General features: G+C 42.6%; 2 protein-coding genes and 1 pseudogene across 2 annotated transcripts; all 3 read right to left on the reverse strand.

The window, feature by feature from the left end:
• Window positions 1-1,845: 1,845 nt before the first annotated feature.
• Window positions 1,846-11,054, reverse strand: LOC110507775 (solute carrier family 13 member 5-like). Its single transcript, XM_021588002.2, has 12 exons — window positions 10,929-11,054; window positions 9,454-9,582; window positions 9,085-9,221; window positions 8,111-8,328; window positions 7,729-7,903; window positions 7,483-7,605; window positions 7,151-7,363; window positions 5,497-5,603; window positions 5,230-5,351; window positions 4,242-4,403; window positions 2,606-2,743; window positions 1,846-2,352 (listed from the first exon to the last, which is right to left on the reverse strand). Exons 1-12 carry the CDS (start codon window positions 11,028-11,030, stop codon window positions 2,227-2,229), a joined length of 1,752 nt encoding a protein of 583 aa, XP_021443677.2. The 5' UTR covers window positions 11,031-11,054; the 3' UTR covers window positions 1,846-2,226.
• A 4,987-nt stretch (window positions 11,055-16,041) lies between these two features.
• On the reverse strand, window positions 16,042-19,192 carry serpinf2b (serine (or cysteine) peptidase inhibitor, clade F, member 2b). Its single transcript, NM_001246351.1, is given in 7 exon segments — window positions 16,042-16,475; window positions 16,718-16,922; window positions 17,206-17,348; window positions 17,470-17,658; window positions 18,427-18,570; window positions 18,979-19,120; window positions 19,123-19,192. Coding segments are annotated over 7 exon segments (1,215 nt in total). The 5' UTR covers window positions 19,150-19,192; the 3' UTR covers window positions 16,042-16,110.
• Window positions 19,193-19,244: 52 nt separating this feature from the next.
• LOC110507129 overlaps window positions 19,245-19,986 on the reverse strand; it is a 28,614-nt pseudogene continuing 27,872 nt past the window's right edge.

Raw genomic sequence — 19,986 nt, forward strand, 5'->3', positions numbered from 1 at the left:
ATCCATTGTACAGTGTATTCACGTATCTGAGTTTTCAATATGTTTGCATTTTCCAGCCCCAACGGTTAAAGTTGAGATAAAGTATGTACAGAGTCATCTCAAGTTGTACAGTCATACAGTATTCAAAGTTCAAGTACAATGCACCACATTTCACCATTGAGTACTAGCAAAATCAAAACAAGTTAATCTAAGACTAAGACTATACATTAACACAAAGAGAAGATGACATACATTGTTTGGTCATGGAAACATACACTATATATGCAAAGGTATGTGGACACCCCTTCAAATTAGTGGATTTGGCTATTTCAGTCACACCTGTTGGTGACAGGTGTATACACTCGAGCACACCGCCATGCAATCTCCATAGACAAACATTGGCAGTAGAATGGCTGTACTGAAGAGCTCAAGAGGCTTTCGACGTGACACCGTCATAGGATGCCACCTTTCCAGCAAGTCAGTCAAATGTCTGCCCCGCTAGAGCTGCCCCAGTCAACTGTAAGTGCTGTTATTGTGAAGTTTTTAAAATGTATTTTTACCTTTATTTAACTAGGCAAGTCAGATAAGAACAAATTCTTATTTTCAATGAAGGCCTAGGAACAGTGGGTTAACTGCCTTGTTCAGGGGCAGAACGACAGACCTTTCGGTTACAAGTCCAACACTCTAACTCTAACCACTAGGCTACCTGCCTCCCCATGGAAACGTCTAGGAGCAACAACAGCTCAGCCACAAAGTGGTAGGCCACACAAGCTCACAGAATGGGACCGCCGAGTACTGAAGAGTGTAGTGAGTACAAATTGTCTGTCCTCGGTTGCAACACTCACTACCGAGTCCCAAACTGCCTCTAGAAGCAATGTCAGCACAATAACTGTTCGTCGGGAGACTTAACGAAATTAGTTTCCATGGCCGAGCAGCCGCACACAAACCTGAGATCACCATGTGCTATACCAAGCGTTGGCTGGAGTGTTGAAAAGCTCACCGCCATTGGACTCTGGAGCAGTGAAAACGCATTTCTGGAGTGATGAATCACGCTTCACCATGTGGCAGACTGACGGACAAATCTGGGTTTGGCCGATGCCAGGAGAACGCTACCTGCCCAAATGCATAGTGCCAACTGTAAAGTTTGGTGGAGGAGGAATAATGGTCTGGGGCTGTTTTTCATGGTTTGGGCTAGGCCCCTTAGTTCCAGTCAAGGGAACTATTACCGCACCAGCATACAATGACATTCTAGTTGATTCTGTGCTTCCAACTTTGGCAAAAGTTTGGGGAAGGACCTTTCGTGTTTCAGCATGACAATGCAGAAATGTTTTGTCAAGATCGGTGTTGAAGAACTTCACTGGTCTGTACAGAACCCTGATCTCAATCCCATCTAACACTTTTGGAATGAATTGGAACGCCTACTGCGAGCCAGGCGGTGTGTTCAGGTGTTCACATACCTTTGGGCATGTAGTGTAGTTCAGAAGCTATTTTGTGCAAAGGAAAAGTTAATCAAAAACAGTAAACCACAAATGGATTTTAAGCAACTCTTGAGTCTTGAGATATAAACAGACCAACAAATATGAAACAGAAACTGTACGTCTGAGAGTGAGAAGTTGAGAACATGTTCACTGACATTTACTCTTGAGGTGCTGACCTGTTGCACCCTCTACAACTACTGTGATTATTATTATTATTAGACCATGCTGGTCATCTATGAACGTTAGAAACACTTTGCCAAGTACTGTTATAATCTCCACCCGGCAGAGCCAGAAGAGGACTGGCCACCCCTCAGAGCCTGGTTCCTCTCTAGATTTCTTCCTCGGTTCCTGCCTTTCTAGGGAGTTTTTCCTAGTCACCGTGCTTCTACATCTGCATTGCTTCCTGTTTGAGGTTTTAGGCTGAGTTTCTGTATAGCACTTTGTGACATCGACTGATGTAAAAAGGCCTTTATAAATACATGTGATTGATTTGATAGAGATAATGCTTGGGCATTTTGAATAGGACTGGACATTCTGTATAACACATTACAGCATTAAAAGTACAGTAGTGATACTCTCCACCCTTCATCATTCTTCTCTCCAGTTAAACCCATCCATCCATCGTTCTTTCTACAGGGTGATTCAAGTGTCCTTCATAATGGAAGCTACGTGGCTTTTCTCCCAACACCCAACACACTAACACGACCAGTCACGTTGATTCCTTTCTCGGGGCCCTCCATGTGTTCCTCATGGCCTGGCCCGGGGACCCTCACACCCCAGTAGTGTTGGCCCAGGTAGGGAAGGTGTCTAGGTGGAACATGGCCCTGCCCCAGCTATTGATGGCCAGAGTGATGCACAGGATGCCGATGATGTTCATCACTATACCTGTCCTAGCCTGGGAGCGAGAGAGGGGAGGCACAACTGGGTGTGATTTCAGGGTCTGTTAGCAATCATTCATCATTCATACTGAAATCAAATTAACTATAGGACTGGACAACTGTCCCCAACTTATTAGTAAATGACAATATAAGAAGTTTCCTAAATTGATTAGGATTTGTTTGCTATTATTATTTTTGTTAATTAATAAAAAAAAGATTGACAATGCAGTAGATAATATTATCTTTGTAAAATGGTGTACTCTAACTCACCATGTCAGAAACCTTGAGGTAGCCAAATGAGAAGACGATAGCATTGGGCGGTGTGGCCACAGGTAGCATGAAGGCAAAGGAGGCACTGAGAGTACAAGGCACCATGACGTACAGAGGATTCATTCCAATGGACTGGGACTGAAATAAACACATAGACACAAACACACATTTTTAGCTGTCTGAGCCTGGGCTAAGGGCGAGTCCCAAATGGCACTCGTTTCCCTACATAGAGCACTATTTTTGATCAGAGGCCATGCGCCCTAGTCAAAAGTAGTGCACTATATAGGGAATAGGGTTCCATTTGGAGTGCATACCTAATGACAACACTCTAGTCTTCTGTGCTGCTTTTCTGCACCGTAATCACTGGCTCATAAGTATCTGATTTTAGTGTTTGTAATTCTAGGGTTCAAAATCGTCCATTAGGCGTGTGCAATAAAGATGCAATTAAGATGCATGCTATGTTGTTTGGGATCTGAGTCATGGCAGGCAGAATGGAAACGCACCACAGATTTCTCCAGAACGGTGTAGAATCACAATGTCATAGCAGAACATAGATTAGAATGTGAGCCTCTAAAGAGTTGTTTAGTCTCCCCCAAAAAATTAACACGATAGTAATTATTTTGAAAATGAATACTGGCTGGATCATTTTTCATGTCATAATTCTCATCCCTCTGTCATGCTCTTCCTCGATGGATATAATGGATGTTATATTATATAGTTGGATTCATTTTTGTATTAGTCTGTTACAGACACATAAAACAAGCAGCTAGACCCAAAAGCACACGTCCTAGTAACCTCTCTTTCCCAGACTTCTCTGTAAGTAGTAGTTGGTTCACTAACCCCATTTTTCTTCCTACAGTATTCTTCTCCCTCTTTCACTCACCCTTTTCCACACTTATGTCATCTTCATGCTCTCCTGTTGGCTTTGACCTCAATAAATTCCTCTCTCTATACCCCAGCTTGGAACATTCCGGCATGGCCCAGCTTGGGTCCTCTCTTAGTGCTTGGTCACCGGGCACAGTAATACCATTCGTCAGTATGGATGGGGGTGGGCACCAGTACAAGCCACAGAGTTTAATTGGTGTGTTTGGTAGGGTGGCTATAGAAGGAAGGGCCCAGGGAAGGGGACCACATGTATTAAACCCAAGCAACTACAGGCCAGGGCAGCCAAACAAGGACATGTAGGCTAGATTCCACTGGGAGTAGTTTCAATGCTGCACTCCTATAGGGGAGACTGGTAACTACTGCACTTCACATCAAGGAGCTGTACAGTATTGCAGCCCATTGCAAGTAGTCTACTACTACTGCTTCTGCATGTACTCTACATGTCTGAGTGTCAGAGCAGTTTACCAGACTGGACAGCTATTGTATTCCTGCTTACAGTTGTGTAATACGGTAGTATTGTGTAGTAGTGTAGCACTGTGTAGTATTGTAGTATTGTGTAGTAATATAGCAGTGCAGTATTGTAGTATTGTGTAGTATTATTGTAGTGTAGTATAGTATTGTGTAGTAGTGTAGTATTGTGTGGTGGTGTAGTATTGTGTAGTAGTATTGTGCAGTAGTGTAGTATTGTGTAATATTGTGTAGTAGGGCTTAGTATTATGTTATTAATACAGAGTTTTGTGTTGAGTCTTACCATTGAGGCGAGGACAGGTAGGAAGAGAGTGGCAGTGGCCACATTACTGGTGCACTCGGTGAAGATGGCCATCAGCAGACACAGGATGATAGCGATGGCCCAGGGTGGGATGGTGTGGAGGGGAGTCATCTGGTCCCCCATCCACATAGACAGACCTGACTCCTGCAGGGGCACATACATAACCATACAATGAGTCAAACAACCATGGCACTCTTCTTATGCTGTCGGATACATTACCAGACCCACATACATCTACATATGTACAGGTAACTGCCAAAACAAAGGACATTTGAGTAAATGAGGGATATAAAGTAGATTGAAGGCAGGTGCTTCCACACAGGTTTGGTTCCTGAGTTAACAAGCAATTAACATTGCATTAATATGCAATATTCTCATGGTGACCCAACGCCCTATTAAGACACTTTATGTTGGTGTTTCCTTTATTTTGGCAGTTACCTGTACATACTGTGTACAGTATGCAAAGACAGAAAGGTGGATTTTAGTGTACTCGTTTCCACTGAAGTGACTAAGTAAGCAGCTGATATGTCACCTGTGTGATCCCACATGATATGCCATATGTGTCATCGTATTTGGGAAGTGTACAGGGTGGAGCTGTGTTAGCTAATCAAAAATGGCCCTTTGTCACAAAGATCCTGATGAAATGTAGAATGATTCAGTTCTCAGTGGGGATCTGACTTTTTTGTTTAAAATGTTTCTGTGGAAAGCAAACAAGGATTACACCGTACAGATCTAGAATCTTAATTTGAGCCAGTTTGCTACAGCATAGAAATAATCCTGCAGCAAAAGGAAATGAATTATTATGTGGATTATAATTAATGGTCATTTTAGAAGGGGTTGCTACATTTTTCGTACAAACTTCAGAAGCCTTTTTTAACCTCAAAGTTTGAAATGTCCTGCATGTCAGGAAAGTTCTCCTGCAAGAGGGAGATCCTACATCTGTATGTACATACTGGCCCTTGTCTCTCACCTCGCTGCCCTTGGCCAGGGCGAACCCTCCCCCCAAGAGGAGAACGATGCTCCAGGGTAACTTCTTCTGGGCCACCTTCCAGGTCAGCAGAGCTGGTGTGGGGCCAGCCGGGTGCTGAAGCTCTGTAGAGGGGTTACCAAATCACTGTTACAGACATGCCATTGTAATGGTCTTCAAGTCTTCATATCCTTAGATACTAAAGTAGCATACTGAATATCAGGTACCGTGCTTGTTACATTTTATGTGTGGTTTAAAAACATGGTTTACTAGTGTCAAAGCTTCGGGACCTCCTGCAGCAGAAGCGTGGGGGCTTGGAAGGCAGGACGAAGAGAAGGACAGCGATGAACACTGCCACTGTGGCATCAGTTACATACCTGGAGGGAAGAACAGATAAAGAAAGGGTGGTGTCAGCATTCAGACACACAATTCATGTTTTCTTGCTTATTTTTTCTTGTGAAGTATTCAAGTATGTGGGAAGTGAGAAACATGACGATGCTCGTTGAAAATCTCATCCCAAAATCATGTGCATTAACATGGAGTTGGTCCCCCCTGTGCTGCAATAACAGCCTCCAGTCTTCTCTGAAGGCTTTCCACTAGATGTTGGAACATTGCTGCGGGGACTTGCGTCCATTCAGCCACAAGCGCATTAGTGAGGTCGGGCACTGTTGTTTGGCGATTAGGCCTGGCTCGGAGTCAGCGTTCCAATTCATCCCAAAAGTGTTCGACGGAGTTGAGGTCAGGGCTCTGTGCAGGCCAGTCATGTTCTTCCACAATCATGACAAACCATTTCTGTACGGACCTCGCTTTGTGCACAGGGGCATTGTCATGCTGTAACAAGAAAGGGCCTCCAACAAGTTGGAAGCACAGAATCGTCTAGAATGTCACTGTATGCTATAACGTTAAGATTTCCTTACACTGGAACTAAGGGGCCTAGCCCGAACCATGAAAAACAGCCCAAGACCATTATTCCTCTTCCACCAAACTTTATAGTTGGCACTATGCATTGGAGCAGTTAGCCTTCTCCTGGCATCGGCCAAACCTAGATTCGTCCGTCAGACTGTCTGCCAGATGGTGAAGCGTGATTCATCACTCTAGAAACGCGTTTCCACTGCTCCAGAGTCCAACGGCAGCGAGTTTTACACCACTCCAGCCGACGCTTGCATTTGCGCATGGTGATCTTAGGCTTGTGTGCGGCTGCTTGGCCATGGAAACCCATTTCATGAAGCTCCCAATGAACAGTTATTGTGCTAACGTTTCTTCCAGAGGCAGTTTGGAACTCGGTAGTGAGTGTTGCAACCGAGGACAGACAATTTTTACACGCTACAAGCTTCAGCACTCACCGGTCCCGTTCTGTGAGATTGTGTGGCCTATCACTTCGCGGCTGAGCCATTGTTGCTCCTAGACGTTTCCACTTCACAATAACAGCACTTACAGTTAACAGGGGCTGCTCTAGCAATGCAGAAATTTGACGGACTTACTTGTTGGAAAGGTGGCATCCTATGACAGTGGCACGTTGAAAGTCATTGAGCTCTTCAGTAAGACCATTCTACTGCCAATGTTTGTCTATGGAGATTGAATGGCTGTGGGCTTGATTTTATACACCTGTCAGCAACGGGTGTGGCTGAAACAGCCAAATCCACTAGTTTGAAGCGATGTCGACATCCTTTTGCATATATAGTGTATAACTTGTCCATATAATGTTTTTGTAATGGTCTCAAGTCTTCTATGTATTGATTAGGGCTGAGTCTCAAATGGCACCCTATTCCTTTTATGGCACACTACTTTAGACCAGAGCAATATGGGCCCTGGTCAAAAGCAGTGCACTATAAAGGGAATAGGATGCCATTTGGAAAGCATACTAGGCGTGTGTAATATGCTGTGCATGTACAGTGTAGTATTTATGAACAGTAGACAGCCATACTCTGCATCAGTGTTGAAGATGTATGTGGCCCAGCCTGCCACAAAGCCAGGATCTCTGGTGAACCACAGAACCACCAGACAACTGAACAGACCCAACACACTCAGCTCTCCAAAAGACATGGAGCCCAGCTGACGATGCTGCTCCTTGATCACATTGTACACAGCTATCTCTTTCTCTGTCTTTACTGCCCCACAGCCCCACGTCTTCTTAAAACTGGGAATGGAGGGAGAGAAAGGGGTTAAGACTTAAAGGGTGACTTCAGTAGTAAATTGAATTGAATAGGATGATCTCTGACTGAAAGATAAAACATGTCCTTTTAATCTGAAACTCACTTGAATCCCATGAAGACAAACTGCAGCCAGAGCCAAGCCATGGTAAGCATCAGGATCATGTTGGGGAAAGCAAAGCCGAACCAGGACGCAAAATTGATGACATCTCCATTGTTAGGAAACAGTCTGAGGGAAAACATAAAATATTATAAACATTAGCACATAAAGAAAAATATGATTTGAAAATACATGATTTGAAAGATGTACTAAAATACGCTGAGGACACAATCCATAGCTGAAGGTACCCACTGGTTCATCTGTCCCTTGAGCACCAGATTGGGGCCAGTCCCTGTGAGGGTGGCAGTGCCCCCGATGCTGGCCGCATAGCAGACACACAGCGTCATCCCCTTACACATCTTCTTCTTGTCTGCAGCTTCCTTACGCCAGATAGCCTCCACAAGTGGATCTAAACAGGTCACCACAACTGGGCAAACAGTCCAAATAGGAACATTAACATAGCCCAAGTAGTCACAAAGCAAAGAAAACTCATTTGCATTGCAAACTGCGCATACCTACGTTCCTTGATAAGCTTACTTGATAAGCCCTGAGTTCATTCAATGGATAATAACCCCTTTCAATAAACTCACAACTGAACTGTTCATTAATTTGTCCTTCTCTGCTCAGTGCTCACCATGTCCCTCTGCCTGTTTCTCCGTCTGTTTGCTGTCAGTGGGGTGCTGCGGTTGGGGGTTCTCCTCAGTGCTGAGGATCACAGGCATCTCAGTCTCTGTGTAGTTGTTGAGCTGCTCCAGAACAGCCTGGACGATGGGCACCATCATGGCTGTGGTGGCTGTGTTACTGATCCACATGGACAGGAAGGCTGTCACCCCCATGAAGCCCAGCATCAGACTGGAGAGACAGGAAACCATAAAATGACATAGAGAATCATAGGAATTACAGGATCTTTATGGAGGAAACACAGGCCTCAGCAAAGAAATGTGTAATAAGAATTTTCTGTAACACTTAACTTAAAGCATAGCATACAGGTTTAATGCTTTATAACTTGTTATAAGTAGGTATGAGCTTTTAGAAGTCCTTATAACAAGGCTTATAAAATGGTACATTCTTCTACACTCTTAGAAAAATGGGTTCCAAAAGGGTTCTTCGGCAGTCCCCATAGGAGATCCCTTTTTGGTTCCAGGTAGAACCCTTTTTGTTTCCAGTTAGAACTCTTTTGGGTTCCTTGTAGAACCTTCTGTGGAAATGGTTCTACATGAAACTCAAAAGAGTTCTACCTGGAACCAAAAAGGGTTCTTTAAAGGGTTATCCTACGGGGACAGCCAAAGAACCCATTTAGGTTCTAGATAGCACCTTTTTTTCTAAGATTGTATGCTAAAAAAATTCAAAGTCTCTCAAAGGGCTTTACTGAGATGGATCAGACCAAGTAAAAGGCAGAATACCCTCTGAAACTGAGAGAGTCAAATGTTAGGCAATATTTCCACATCATGTATAATGGCAAGGTCAATACAATATAACAAACCTGTAGATAGTCATAAAGATGAACTGATTTTCCTTATCTAGAGATAGATATAGTCCCACACATAGCAGGGGATTTGTATTGATGGGTTAGTTAGTTAGTTAGTTAGTTAGTTGAGGATCACTCACAGAGCGGGGCGCACCCCTACAAAGAGCAGCACTCGGAGGGCAATGCGTTTGTGCAGGTTCCAGTGCTCCACTGCCACCGCCACCATCAGTCCTCCCACAAACAACATGTTGGTGTCCTTCAGGTACTGCATACACACCTGGAAAACACACATAAGTGACTCATGGGTCCACGGTGCATTTGTGTATGCACATGCAAACATCTACCAATACTGTATCTACTACAACAATGTGCAGACACCATTGCAAAGTATATTGAATGTCAGTAGGCTACTATAGTACAGTTTGATTAGTATTTATTATTGAATATATAGTATTATAATTATTGAATTATATAGTATTTGTTATTGAAAGATGTCTTCACAGGCTTACGTCTTTGGACTGCATGATGCCAAACATGGGGAAGAGGACAGCAGGGAGCAGGGCAGTGACAGCCAGCGGTAAGGCCTCTGTACACCAGTACACTGCCATCAGGATGATCACATAGGCACATTCTGCCTCCTGCACAACAAATACATATCATCCAACAGGTCACCAACAGGTCAGAACATCCAACACCACCACACCTGGGAACGAATACTGCTGGCTCATACAGATGTAATACCCTGCTTCTCACAGCAGGACAATAATCCGGCAGCAACAGGAATTGTGAATTATTATTTGAATGATAATCAATAGATTTTTTTTGTTAGGGCAAATAAAGTTTGACATTTTAAAGTGAAAATTATAAACTTTAGAAGCCTTTTCAAACCTTGAATACACTACAATTTGCATTTCCTGCTGCTCGGGAATATTCTCTGCGACAACAGAGTGATCAAATTAAGATAGCAGAGCTGTACTGTTGTTAGGGACAGAAAAATCATATAACACAAAATTAACATGTCATCCTAATGGGATAGATTATAGCTGATTGGTACTGAGACATGTTGTTTGGGGTTAAAGATCACTGTGTTGTAATCCATGGCAGCACTTGTTTGTCTCAACTGTACACTGATCAGACCACACGTATCACTCAGCAGTCCTCTATGATGTGTGTGGGTGTGTGTGTGACAGATTAGTTGTGATAACGTTAGTATTGATTCGGATACACTGAAACTACACACCAAGGATAAGACAAAGATAACATACGTATAGCCCCATGTGTGATGCAGTAGTGGCAACACAAGGACAGAGTCTCAGTTTCAGAGGCAACAGGATACTCTAGTCAAAAGTAGTGCACTATAGTGAATAGGGTGCCATTTGGGATATAACCTATGACAGGAGGATTCAGTGTAACTAGTGTTCCCAGGCTGGACATGATCTGCCATATAGGATTAAAACAACAGGGAGGATGGCAGGAACAGGGAGGATGGTAGTCTAATGGTTAGGAATGTTGGACCAGTAATCAAAAGCTTGCTAGTTCAAATCCCTGGGCTGAGTTGGGGAAAAATCTGTGAATGTGCCATTGAGCAAGGCAGTTAACCCTACTTGCTCCTGTAAGTCACTCTAGATAAATATATAGATGTCTTTAAAGAAAATGGTTCAATGCTGTAACTCACTGTTCAGGCTGCATCAACAGGTGCAAGGCTCAACAAAACCTATGTTCAATGACTAAATGTCTCTCAACCACGGAATGCAGTTAGACCTGCTTCAGTACCATGTCTAATTGAAGGTTTATGATACATGTAAATATACAAACATCGTTCAAATATAGAAAACTAGTCAGAAATGACCAACTCCTTTGCATTTAACAAATTAAACAATATCATTAAACAAAAATATGAAACCCGCTTACAAGATGCATCAAATATATTTTCGTTTAAAAACGTGTGTATAAATCTGTGCAAAACGTGTGACAATTTACATACCTTTGTTCCAACGACTAAAGGCAGCGGGAGAAGAAGTAACGGGGAAGAGAATAGAACGATCTCATTCTTCAGATTCCGAAGAGATTTCAGAAATGCTGCCATCCCTTGACTTAAGGCGATACTGTGGTAAAGAAAGTTGGAGTACTAGGGACGGGTTGTTTTGCGTCGAGCAGCTCAGGGGAAGGGAGGGAGTGAAAGGGGGAGGAACGGGGAGTCCCGCAGCAGATATTCTTTATTTTATTTAACATTTATTTAACCTGACAGGTCGGTTAACAAATTCTTATTTACAATTACGGCCTACCCCGGCCAAACCCTCCCCTAACCCGGACGACGCTGGACCAATTGTGAACCGCCCTATGGGACTCCTGATCACGACGGTTGTGATACATCCAGGGCTTGGACCCGGGTCTGTAGTGACGCCTCAAGCGCTGCGATGCAGTGCCTTAGACCGCTGCGGCACTCAGTATCCCAAAAGATAATAGGAGAGGGATGAGACCTCACGAACATAATGATGGGTAATAGGAGAGTGAAGAGAGCTCACGAACAAAAAGATGGTAGATAGACAGACAGAGAAACAGAGCGAGAGAGAGAGAGAGAGAGAGAGAGGAGGCTTAAGCTAGGTTTAATGGTGGTGGGATCCTGAATACCTTTACTACAACGTTTTCAATATCACATCAATTAAGATTAATGACGGATTTTGTTTCTCTCTGAGAGAATAAACAACGATAACAATTATGTAGGTAAACTATGACCAGTTATCTCAATATTTATTATATAATTATATTGAACATTTGTTTATAGCTTTTGATTACAGCTTTTTCAAATGGAACTGATAACTCAAATTCTGAAATTAGACCCTTTACTAGCTGTACACCTCATAGATAACAACACATTTACTTGCCTAAACGAATCATGTTTGCAATTGTACATGATTAGCCAAGAAGTGTAATGGTGTTCTGTGACCATTCACTGTGTAGTCCTCTGGGCTTGCACAGACAGCAGAAATCAGTCGTGGAAAAAGGCATCTATTGTCAAACTTGAGTAAAAGTAAAGATTTCTAAATAGAAAATTACTGAAATAAAAGTGAAAGTCATCCAGCAAAATACTACTTGAGAAAAAGTATTTGTTTATATACAGTACCAGTCAAAAGTTTGGACACACCTGCTCATTCAAGGGTTTTTCTTTATTTTGACTGTTTTCTACATTGTAGAATAAAATAACACCTATGGAATCATAACAAGTCCATATTATGGCAAGAACATCTCAAATAAGCAAAGAGTCCATCATTACTTTAAGAAGGTCAGTCAATTCGGAACATTTCAAGAACTTTTACAGTTTCTTCAAGTGCAGTCGCAAAAACCATCAAGCGCTGTGATGAAACTGTCTCTCATGAGGACCGCCACAAGAAAGGAAGACCCAGAGTTACCTCTGCTGCAGAGGATATGTTCATTAGAGTTACCAGCCTCAGAAAATGCAGCCTAAATAAATGCTTCACAGAGTTCAAGTAATGCACACATCTCAACATAAACTGTTCAGAGGAGACTGCAAGAATCAGGCCTTCATGGTCGAATTGCTGCAAAGAAACCAATACTAAAGGACTACAATAATAAAAATAGACTTGCTTGGGCCAAGAAACACAAGCAATGGACCGGTGGAAATCTCTCATTTGATCTGTCCAAATTTGAGATTTTTGGTTCCAACCGCCGTGTCTTTGTGAGAAGCAGAGTAGGTGAACTGATGATATCCGCATGTGTGGTTCCCATCAAGAAGCACGGAGGAGGAGGAGGTGTGATGGTGCTTTTCTGGTGACACTGTCAGTGATTTATTTAGAATTTAAGGCACACTTAATCAGCTTGGCTAACACAGCATTGTGCAGCCATAAGCCATTCCATGTGTTTTGTGCTTAGTGTAACTATCATTTGCTTTCAACAGAACAATGACCCAAAACACACCACCAGGCTGTGTAAGGGATATTTGACCAAGAAGGAGAGTGATGAAGTGCTGCATCAGATGACATGGCCTCCACAATCAGCCGACCTCAACCCAATTGAGGTAATTTGGGATAAGTTGGACTAGAGAGTGAAAGAAAAGCAACCAACAAGTGCACAGCATTTGTGGGAACTCCTTCAAGACTGTTGGAAAAGCACTCCAGGTGACTACCTCATGAAGCTGGTTGAGAGAATGCCAAGAGAGTGCAAAGTTGTCATCAAGGCAATGGGTGGCTACTTTAAAGAATCTCAAATATAAAATATATTTTGATTTATTTAACACTTTTTTCGTTACTCAACTCAGCAAAAAAAGAAATGTCCCTTTTTCAGGACCCTGTCTTTCAAGGATAATCTAAATTACTTCTCAGATCTTTATTGTAAATGGTTTAAACACTGTTTCCCATGCTTTTTCAATGAACCATAAAAGCACCTGTGGAACGGTCATTAAGACACTAACAGTTTACAGACAATAGGCAATTAAGCTCACAGTTATTAAAACTTAGGACACTAAAGAGGCCTTTCTACTGACTCTGAAAAACACCAAAAGAAAGATTCCCAGGGTCCCTGCTCATCTGTGTGAACGTGCCTTAGGCATGCTGCAAGGAGGCATGAGGACTGCAGATGTGGCCAGGGCAATAAATTGCAATGTCCGTACTGTGAGACGCCTAAGACAGCGCTACAGGGAGGCAGGACGGACAGCTGATTGTCATCGCAGTGGCAGACCACTTGTAACAACACCTGCACAGGACCGGTACATCCGAACAGCACACCTGCGGGACAGGTACAGGATGGCAACAGCAACTGCCCGAGTTGCACCAGGAACGCACAATCCCTCCATCAGTGCTCAGACTGCTCGCAATAGGCTGAGAGAGGCTGGTAGAGGGCTTGTAGGGCTGTTGTAAGGCAGGTCCTCACCAGACATCACCGGCAACAACGTCGCCTATGGGCACAAACCCACTGTCGCTGGACCAGACAGGACTGGCAAAAAGTGCATTTACGAGTCGCGGTTTTGTCTCACCAGGGGTGATAGTCGGATTCGCGTTTATCATCGAAGGAATGAGCAATACACCGAGGCCTGTACTCTGGAGCGGGATCGATTTGGAGGTGGAGGGTCTGCCATGGTCTGGGGTGGTGTGTCACAGCATCATCGGACTGAGTTTGTTGTCATTGCAGGCAATCTCAAAGCTGTGCGTTACATGGAAAACATCCTCCTTCCTCATGTGGTACCCTTCCTGCAGGCTCATCATGACATGATCCTCCAGAATTACAATGCCACCAGCCATACTGCTCATTCTGTGCATAATTTCTTGCAAGACAGGAATCTTTTTCTATTTTTCAAACTAGACACTCTAATGTACTTGTCCTCTTGCTCAGTTGTGCACCGGGGCCTCCTCTTTCTATTCTTGTTGGAGCGAGTTTGCACTGTTCTGTGAAGGGAAGAGTACACAGCGTTGTACGACATCTTCAGTTTCTTGGCAATTTCTTTCATGGAATAGCCTTCATTTCTCAGAACAAGAATAGGCTGACGAGTTTCAGAAGAAAGGTCTTTGTTTCTGTCTATTTTGAGCTTGTAATCGAACCCACAAATGCTGATGATCCAGATACTCAACTAGTCTAAAGGCGGGCAGTTTTATTGCTTCTTTAATCAGAACAACAGTTTTCAGCTGTGCTAACGTAATTGCAAAAGGGTTTTCGAATGATCAACTAGCCTTTAAAAATTATGAACTTGGATTAGCTAACACAACGTGCCATTGGAACACAGGAGTGATGGTTGCTGATAATGGGCCTCTGTACGCCTATGTAGATATTCCATAAAAAATCTCCCGTTTCCAGCTACAATAGTCATTTACAACATTAACAATGTCTACAATGTATTTCTGATCAATTTGATGTTATTTTAATGGACAAAAACTTAGCTTTTCTTTCAAAAACAAGGACATTTCTAAGTGACCCCAAACTTTTGAATGGTAGTGTATATATATATTTTTTTCTCACAAAATCCATCATGGTGGACTTTATGAGTTTGAGGCAAATTTGTTCCTTGTGAGTTATATGACTTTAGTTCACATAGGGTGCAGGGGCAGACCTTTCAAAGTGAACATCTTTAATTGCTTGTTATAGCACTACCATGGGCCCTTGGGTCTTTACCATGTTGCTAAATTGCACAATCCTGGGCCTTCAGATCGCACAGGTATTTGCATTTTTTCACCATAATGCGTCACTGCTTTAACCCCTTGCAATAATGAACTGGAACAAATACAGTAGGGTTTCTCCAGCTTTGCTGCTGTTGAACCCCTAATTTTGCATATTTTTTCCCCACCATATAAAATCCATAGAATCCCAGGTCCTTACTAACCCTGAGCTGAATCTCAAATAGATCTTATATCGCCACCTCATGGGTTTTTTGAATAGCTGCAGTTCAGTGATCCTTTGGTAATTTGTTTGCCTACCTGGATTTGTGTGGCATGATTTGTATTCTGAAAATTCCAAATTTTAACAGTAAATATAAGGGAAAAAGCTCTTTGCAATGTTTTGTGAGGAATATTATGTAGGTTTATGTGTGCTAAGTAACACGTTACAATGGCATCTTTATTGTGCCCTGGCTGAGAGCTTGATCTAAGTAACAGAAGCGCAGGACAGAGAAAGCTTGACATGAATTGACCGTTTTTGTCAAACCCATTTGTTAGTTTCTTTTAATCTAGACATAAAACAGCACTGCAGAGTTGACCTAAAGCATTGATAGGGCATCTTTGTTATTCATAAATTATGCACAAAATAAAATGTAAAATATAGGGCCAAAATGTCTAAAACACCAAATAATCTCACAGGATTTAGACATGTTTAATGTCTCATCAAGTAGCGTAATAAATCCGGACACAATATTGCATTTTCATGATACATTTAATCCAAAACATCAGATAGAAATACTAGTATTTTTAATCAGCAGTAAACTTCATTAGAGAATGTGGGGCACCTCAGTGTGTTGTGTATTTAAAATAAAATAAAAACAACCGTTGCTTGTTTATATTTGACACATTTAGAACAATTGTTGCATTTCAATCCAGCTGACCATTGGACTGTGGTCATGCATTGGAGTTGCTCATCTGGATTTGCTTCCTCTCTGACAGACAGCAGTGCAGTTCAAGGTCAATAGATAATGGTCTCAATCTCCCCACAGTGAATGAGGCTTCGGCTTACTTGGGTGGCCCACCAAAAGAGTGATGATAATGCTTGTCATTCTTGTCATCAATGGGGAACCGTACTTTATCTAGGTTGGCAGACCCTCCACTACTCTGCACAGTAGAAGCTCCAGGGTTAGGGTTGGTGATGACGCCCAGGAAGATTGGTGCTTGTGTCTTATCGTCCATGAGGGCAAAGAAGAAGGGCTGGTTGAGAGTAAAAGAGGGGTTGGACCGTGAGATGACCAGGCTGGTAGCTGCAGCAGCCTCTGCTCCCTCCTCAGTGATCTCCATACTGGACTTGTGCTGCACACTGGACACCAGCAGAGGGCCCTCAGCTATGGCTGCCAGGTTGGGACTAGAAAACAACTCACCCATACCTGAGAATAAGACAAATCACACACTTAGGTATAAGAGAAAGAGTGGCAGTTCTAAAGTTTTCAAAAGACTTACAGCTTCTGGCAGTAATTTCAATTAGCGTAGAAGAATAACATGGAACAATTGTTTTAAATCTTTATCTCTCCTTCCCTTGTGCTTCAAGCCTTATTATCTGAGAATGTCTTCACCAATATACTCCCTTCACATATTAATCTATGCTGCTGATGGATCTTCCACTACTTACCAATGTTGGTCAGAGCCTCCTGCAGGTCCTGGCTGTAGTCCAGTTTGAATTTGGGCAGCTTGACCTGCATGGGTCTCTCTCTGGGCAGGCGGTTGTACAGGTCAGAAATGTTGAGCTTTGCTGCGAGGGCTGATACGTTCACCTGGCCATTCATGGGCATCACTATCAGCAGGCTCATCTGATTGTTGAAGGGGAAGCGAGCCACCTGCACAGGAAGACAAGGAGAATGATGAGAAATAGAAGGTAATTTAGTGCAACAATTTTGTGCCTCAGGAAAGTAGGAAGGTGAATAGAGAAATTAAAGGAGAGAAATTACAAAAAGAAGACAATATGTCCAAAAAAAGGAGACAAATACCATTTGGGAGTCATATCTGAAATATAATATAACAGTATACAGGTACAGTATATATAAAATGTAAAGAGTGATGGATGGTAAAATGATGAAAAACATAAATAGTCAAGTGGACAAAAGGGATTGAGAGTCTTACCTGAGCTTCCAGATCATTATCAATGAGCAGACTTAAGGGATATTTGGGCCCCATCATCATGTCAACATTGACCATGTGCTTGTCGTCAATGTAGAAGACATCTTTGGAGGTAAATCGTGGGTCAAAGCGAGCCTTCCATTCTCCTATTTAGGCCAATGGGTGATTATGGAGATATTAGGGGGAAAAACATTTAAGGACAGACAGACTGATAATGCCAGGCAGGAAATATAATTGTGAATTCAGTAGATAGATACTATGACAAACCTTTGAAATGGACAGCATTGACGAGCATGAGAAGCAGATTGGGCGGCAGACTGGTCAGGAAGTCAGTCACTTTTCCATTTGTGGCCCTCTCTACCCACTCGTTGACCTCAGCCATCCCTTCCAAAGTCACTGGCTCTGAGTCATATACATCCTGAGACTGATGAATAAACTCTGGTTTGGGCTCAAACCCTGAAACAGACATCAAAAGACTCAGACAAAATCCTAATGTTATCGTGAAGTCATAAAGTCAGTAACACATCAGTACTTTCTTATTTAAATCTGGCCATTTAGAGTATTGTTTCATTCAATGTCACTTGTTTGAACTTCTGAACACTCAATCATAACATGTGTCTATTGTCATTAGCTTCCTTCCATTTCCAGGTCCGTTTCCTTTATGTTCCATTAACTTCCTAACCCTCTTACTCAAGTAACCAGTGAAGGGTTGGGGTCAATACCATTTCAACTCCCTTTCCTGCAGTCAAATGACCAAATTGCCCTCTAGTGGCCTGTTGGGTGGAATGTTATTCATATTTTTCATAATTTCATAATTAATAAACATGATTTTAAATGTTGAAAATCCAGTGTTTCTTTGTCAAATGATTTTGTTATATTTCAGTCTTCTGTGATGTATATAAACTGTAATATTGGGATGTAAACTCAAAATTCACTACATTTCAACTCTATATCTGACATGGTCTTCTTTCTTTTAAGCCCATAAATGTGTGTGAGGTGTATACTTTTGTTTCAAAGTAGATTTGTTTAAGACTACCTAGAAACACTGTGTGACCCTGATTTAGCCCACTGCAGTAAAAGGTTAAGAAAATAAACAAATTCCAATTCCAATGGTTCCTCTATGAAAAGCATTGAAGAGAATTGGAAATGGAATTTCAGTATACTTCATGAACTAACTGGAACTGAAATGGAATTGACCCCATCCCTGAAGTAGAAAGCACTCACCTGGTTGCAGGTAGACGCGTGCGGCCACTTGCAGGTCGCTCTTGCGGAGGCGTTCCAGGAAGTAGTGTAGAGACATGTGGTAGCAGGGCAGAGTGTCTCCATGGAGATGAAGCATGAGCAGCTCCTCTGTCTCATTCATGGCTCCTAAGATACATACATAGACATGATGATGTAACATGCTGCAGCTTATTGATAGTGTTATTGATTATTGGACTGCAATGTTGAGTGAACTAACACACAGGCATTTAGCTGCACATTTTATTCCTGCTGTTATCTGTACACGTGATGAATACAATTTGATTTGAGCTCTTACCATTTACAACAAACAAGTACCTATTCAATTAGGTTATGTTGAGTCTAAACGTGTCCTATGGTCAAAAGTAGGGCACTATATAGGGAAAAGGGTGCTATTTGGGACATAGGCTAAGAGGTTATGATGCTGGTACTGTAAACCATGCCAAGTACAGTTGATACTGAAAGAGTATAGATACCTACATTCCTAAAAAGTTTTAATCACTCCTAAAAAAACACCAAAAACTGAACATGTCATACCCAGAGCCAGCTGGGAGAGTGCCAGGGATATGCTGAGGGGGGATATAATGACATTGGGCTGCACAGGTCCTGTTTTCATCTGGCCCAAAAGCTTCATGCCCAGCCTCTGAATGGCACCAGCTAAGGCCTGCCTGGATTTTGGCCTGCGAGCCTGGGCCCTACAACCCCCATCCTGCCCCTGATTATCCTCCTCAGATGAGCCCCCGCCCAGGGCACTGGCTGTCACGAGGAGATGAGTGATGCTCGTATATGAGGTGGGACTTGTGTTTTGAGGCTCCTGTGTACTGGGGGCAGAAGTCCCTGATTCCTGGAAAAGTGGATTGTGTGGGGTTAAGAGAATGTAGAGTAAAAAGGCACGTGGAGGGTATGCAAGCTGTGTATTCTGCTTTGGCAACAGACCTCTTTAGGGTGGCTGGGCATCAATGGGATGAGAGGGACCAGAGGGATTGGAGCATCATTTGATACTTCTCCATTCTGCTTGAAGGGAAAAACATGGATATGAGAATGCTGCACATCATTCAGAAAAAGCACGATTGATGTTGATGATTAGTTTCAGTGCTTTACAGTTAGTCCTTGTCTGCAGACACAGAACAACAGGAGTGATAGTAGACGAAGGTCCATGTCCATGAACAGCCAGCCTGAAACAACAGAGGGTAACAAGCTATTACTCAATGAGACTGGCCCACTCAATTCCTGTCAATGGAATGAATGACAGGTGAAGGACGACAGGAAACTGACATTTAGGCTCGATAATCCAGTCTTTCGCAATGACAAACACATAACACTTCTATCAAATTCTTTAGCATGGTACAGCAGTGTATCTCATTTGAAAATAGAAAACATTACAAAACAGACTTTTCCCTGGAAGAAAACAGGTATGTACTGAGGTATATCATACAAAACATTCTCACCAGTATAGTTTTCTATTTTTTTTTTACATAATTTGTGAGGCATATTTAGAAGTCTATAATCCCGTCTCTCCCTCTAGCCTCCCTCTCTGTATGGCAA

Source organism: Oncorhynchus mykiss, chromosome 27 (genome assembly GCF_013265735.2).
Source record: "Oncorhynchus mykiss isolate Arlee chromosome 27, USDA_OmykA_1.1, whole genome shotgun sequence".
In the NCBI taxonomy this organism is placed as follows: domain Eukaryota; kingdom Metazoa; phylum Chordata; class Actinopteri; order Salmoniformes; family Salmonidae; genus Oncorhynchus; species Oncorhynchus mykiss.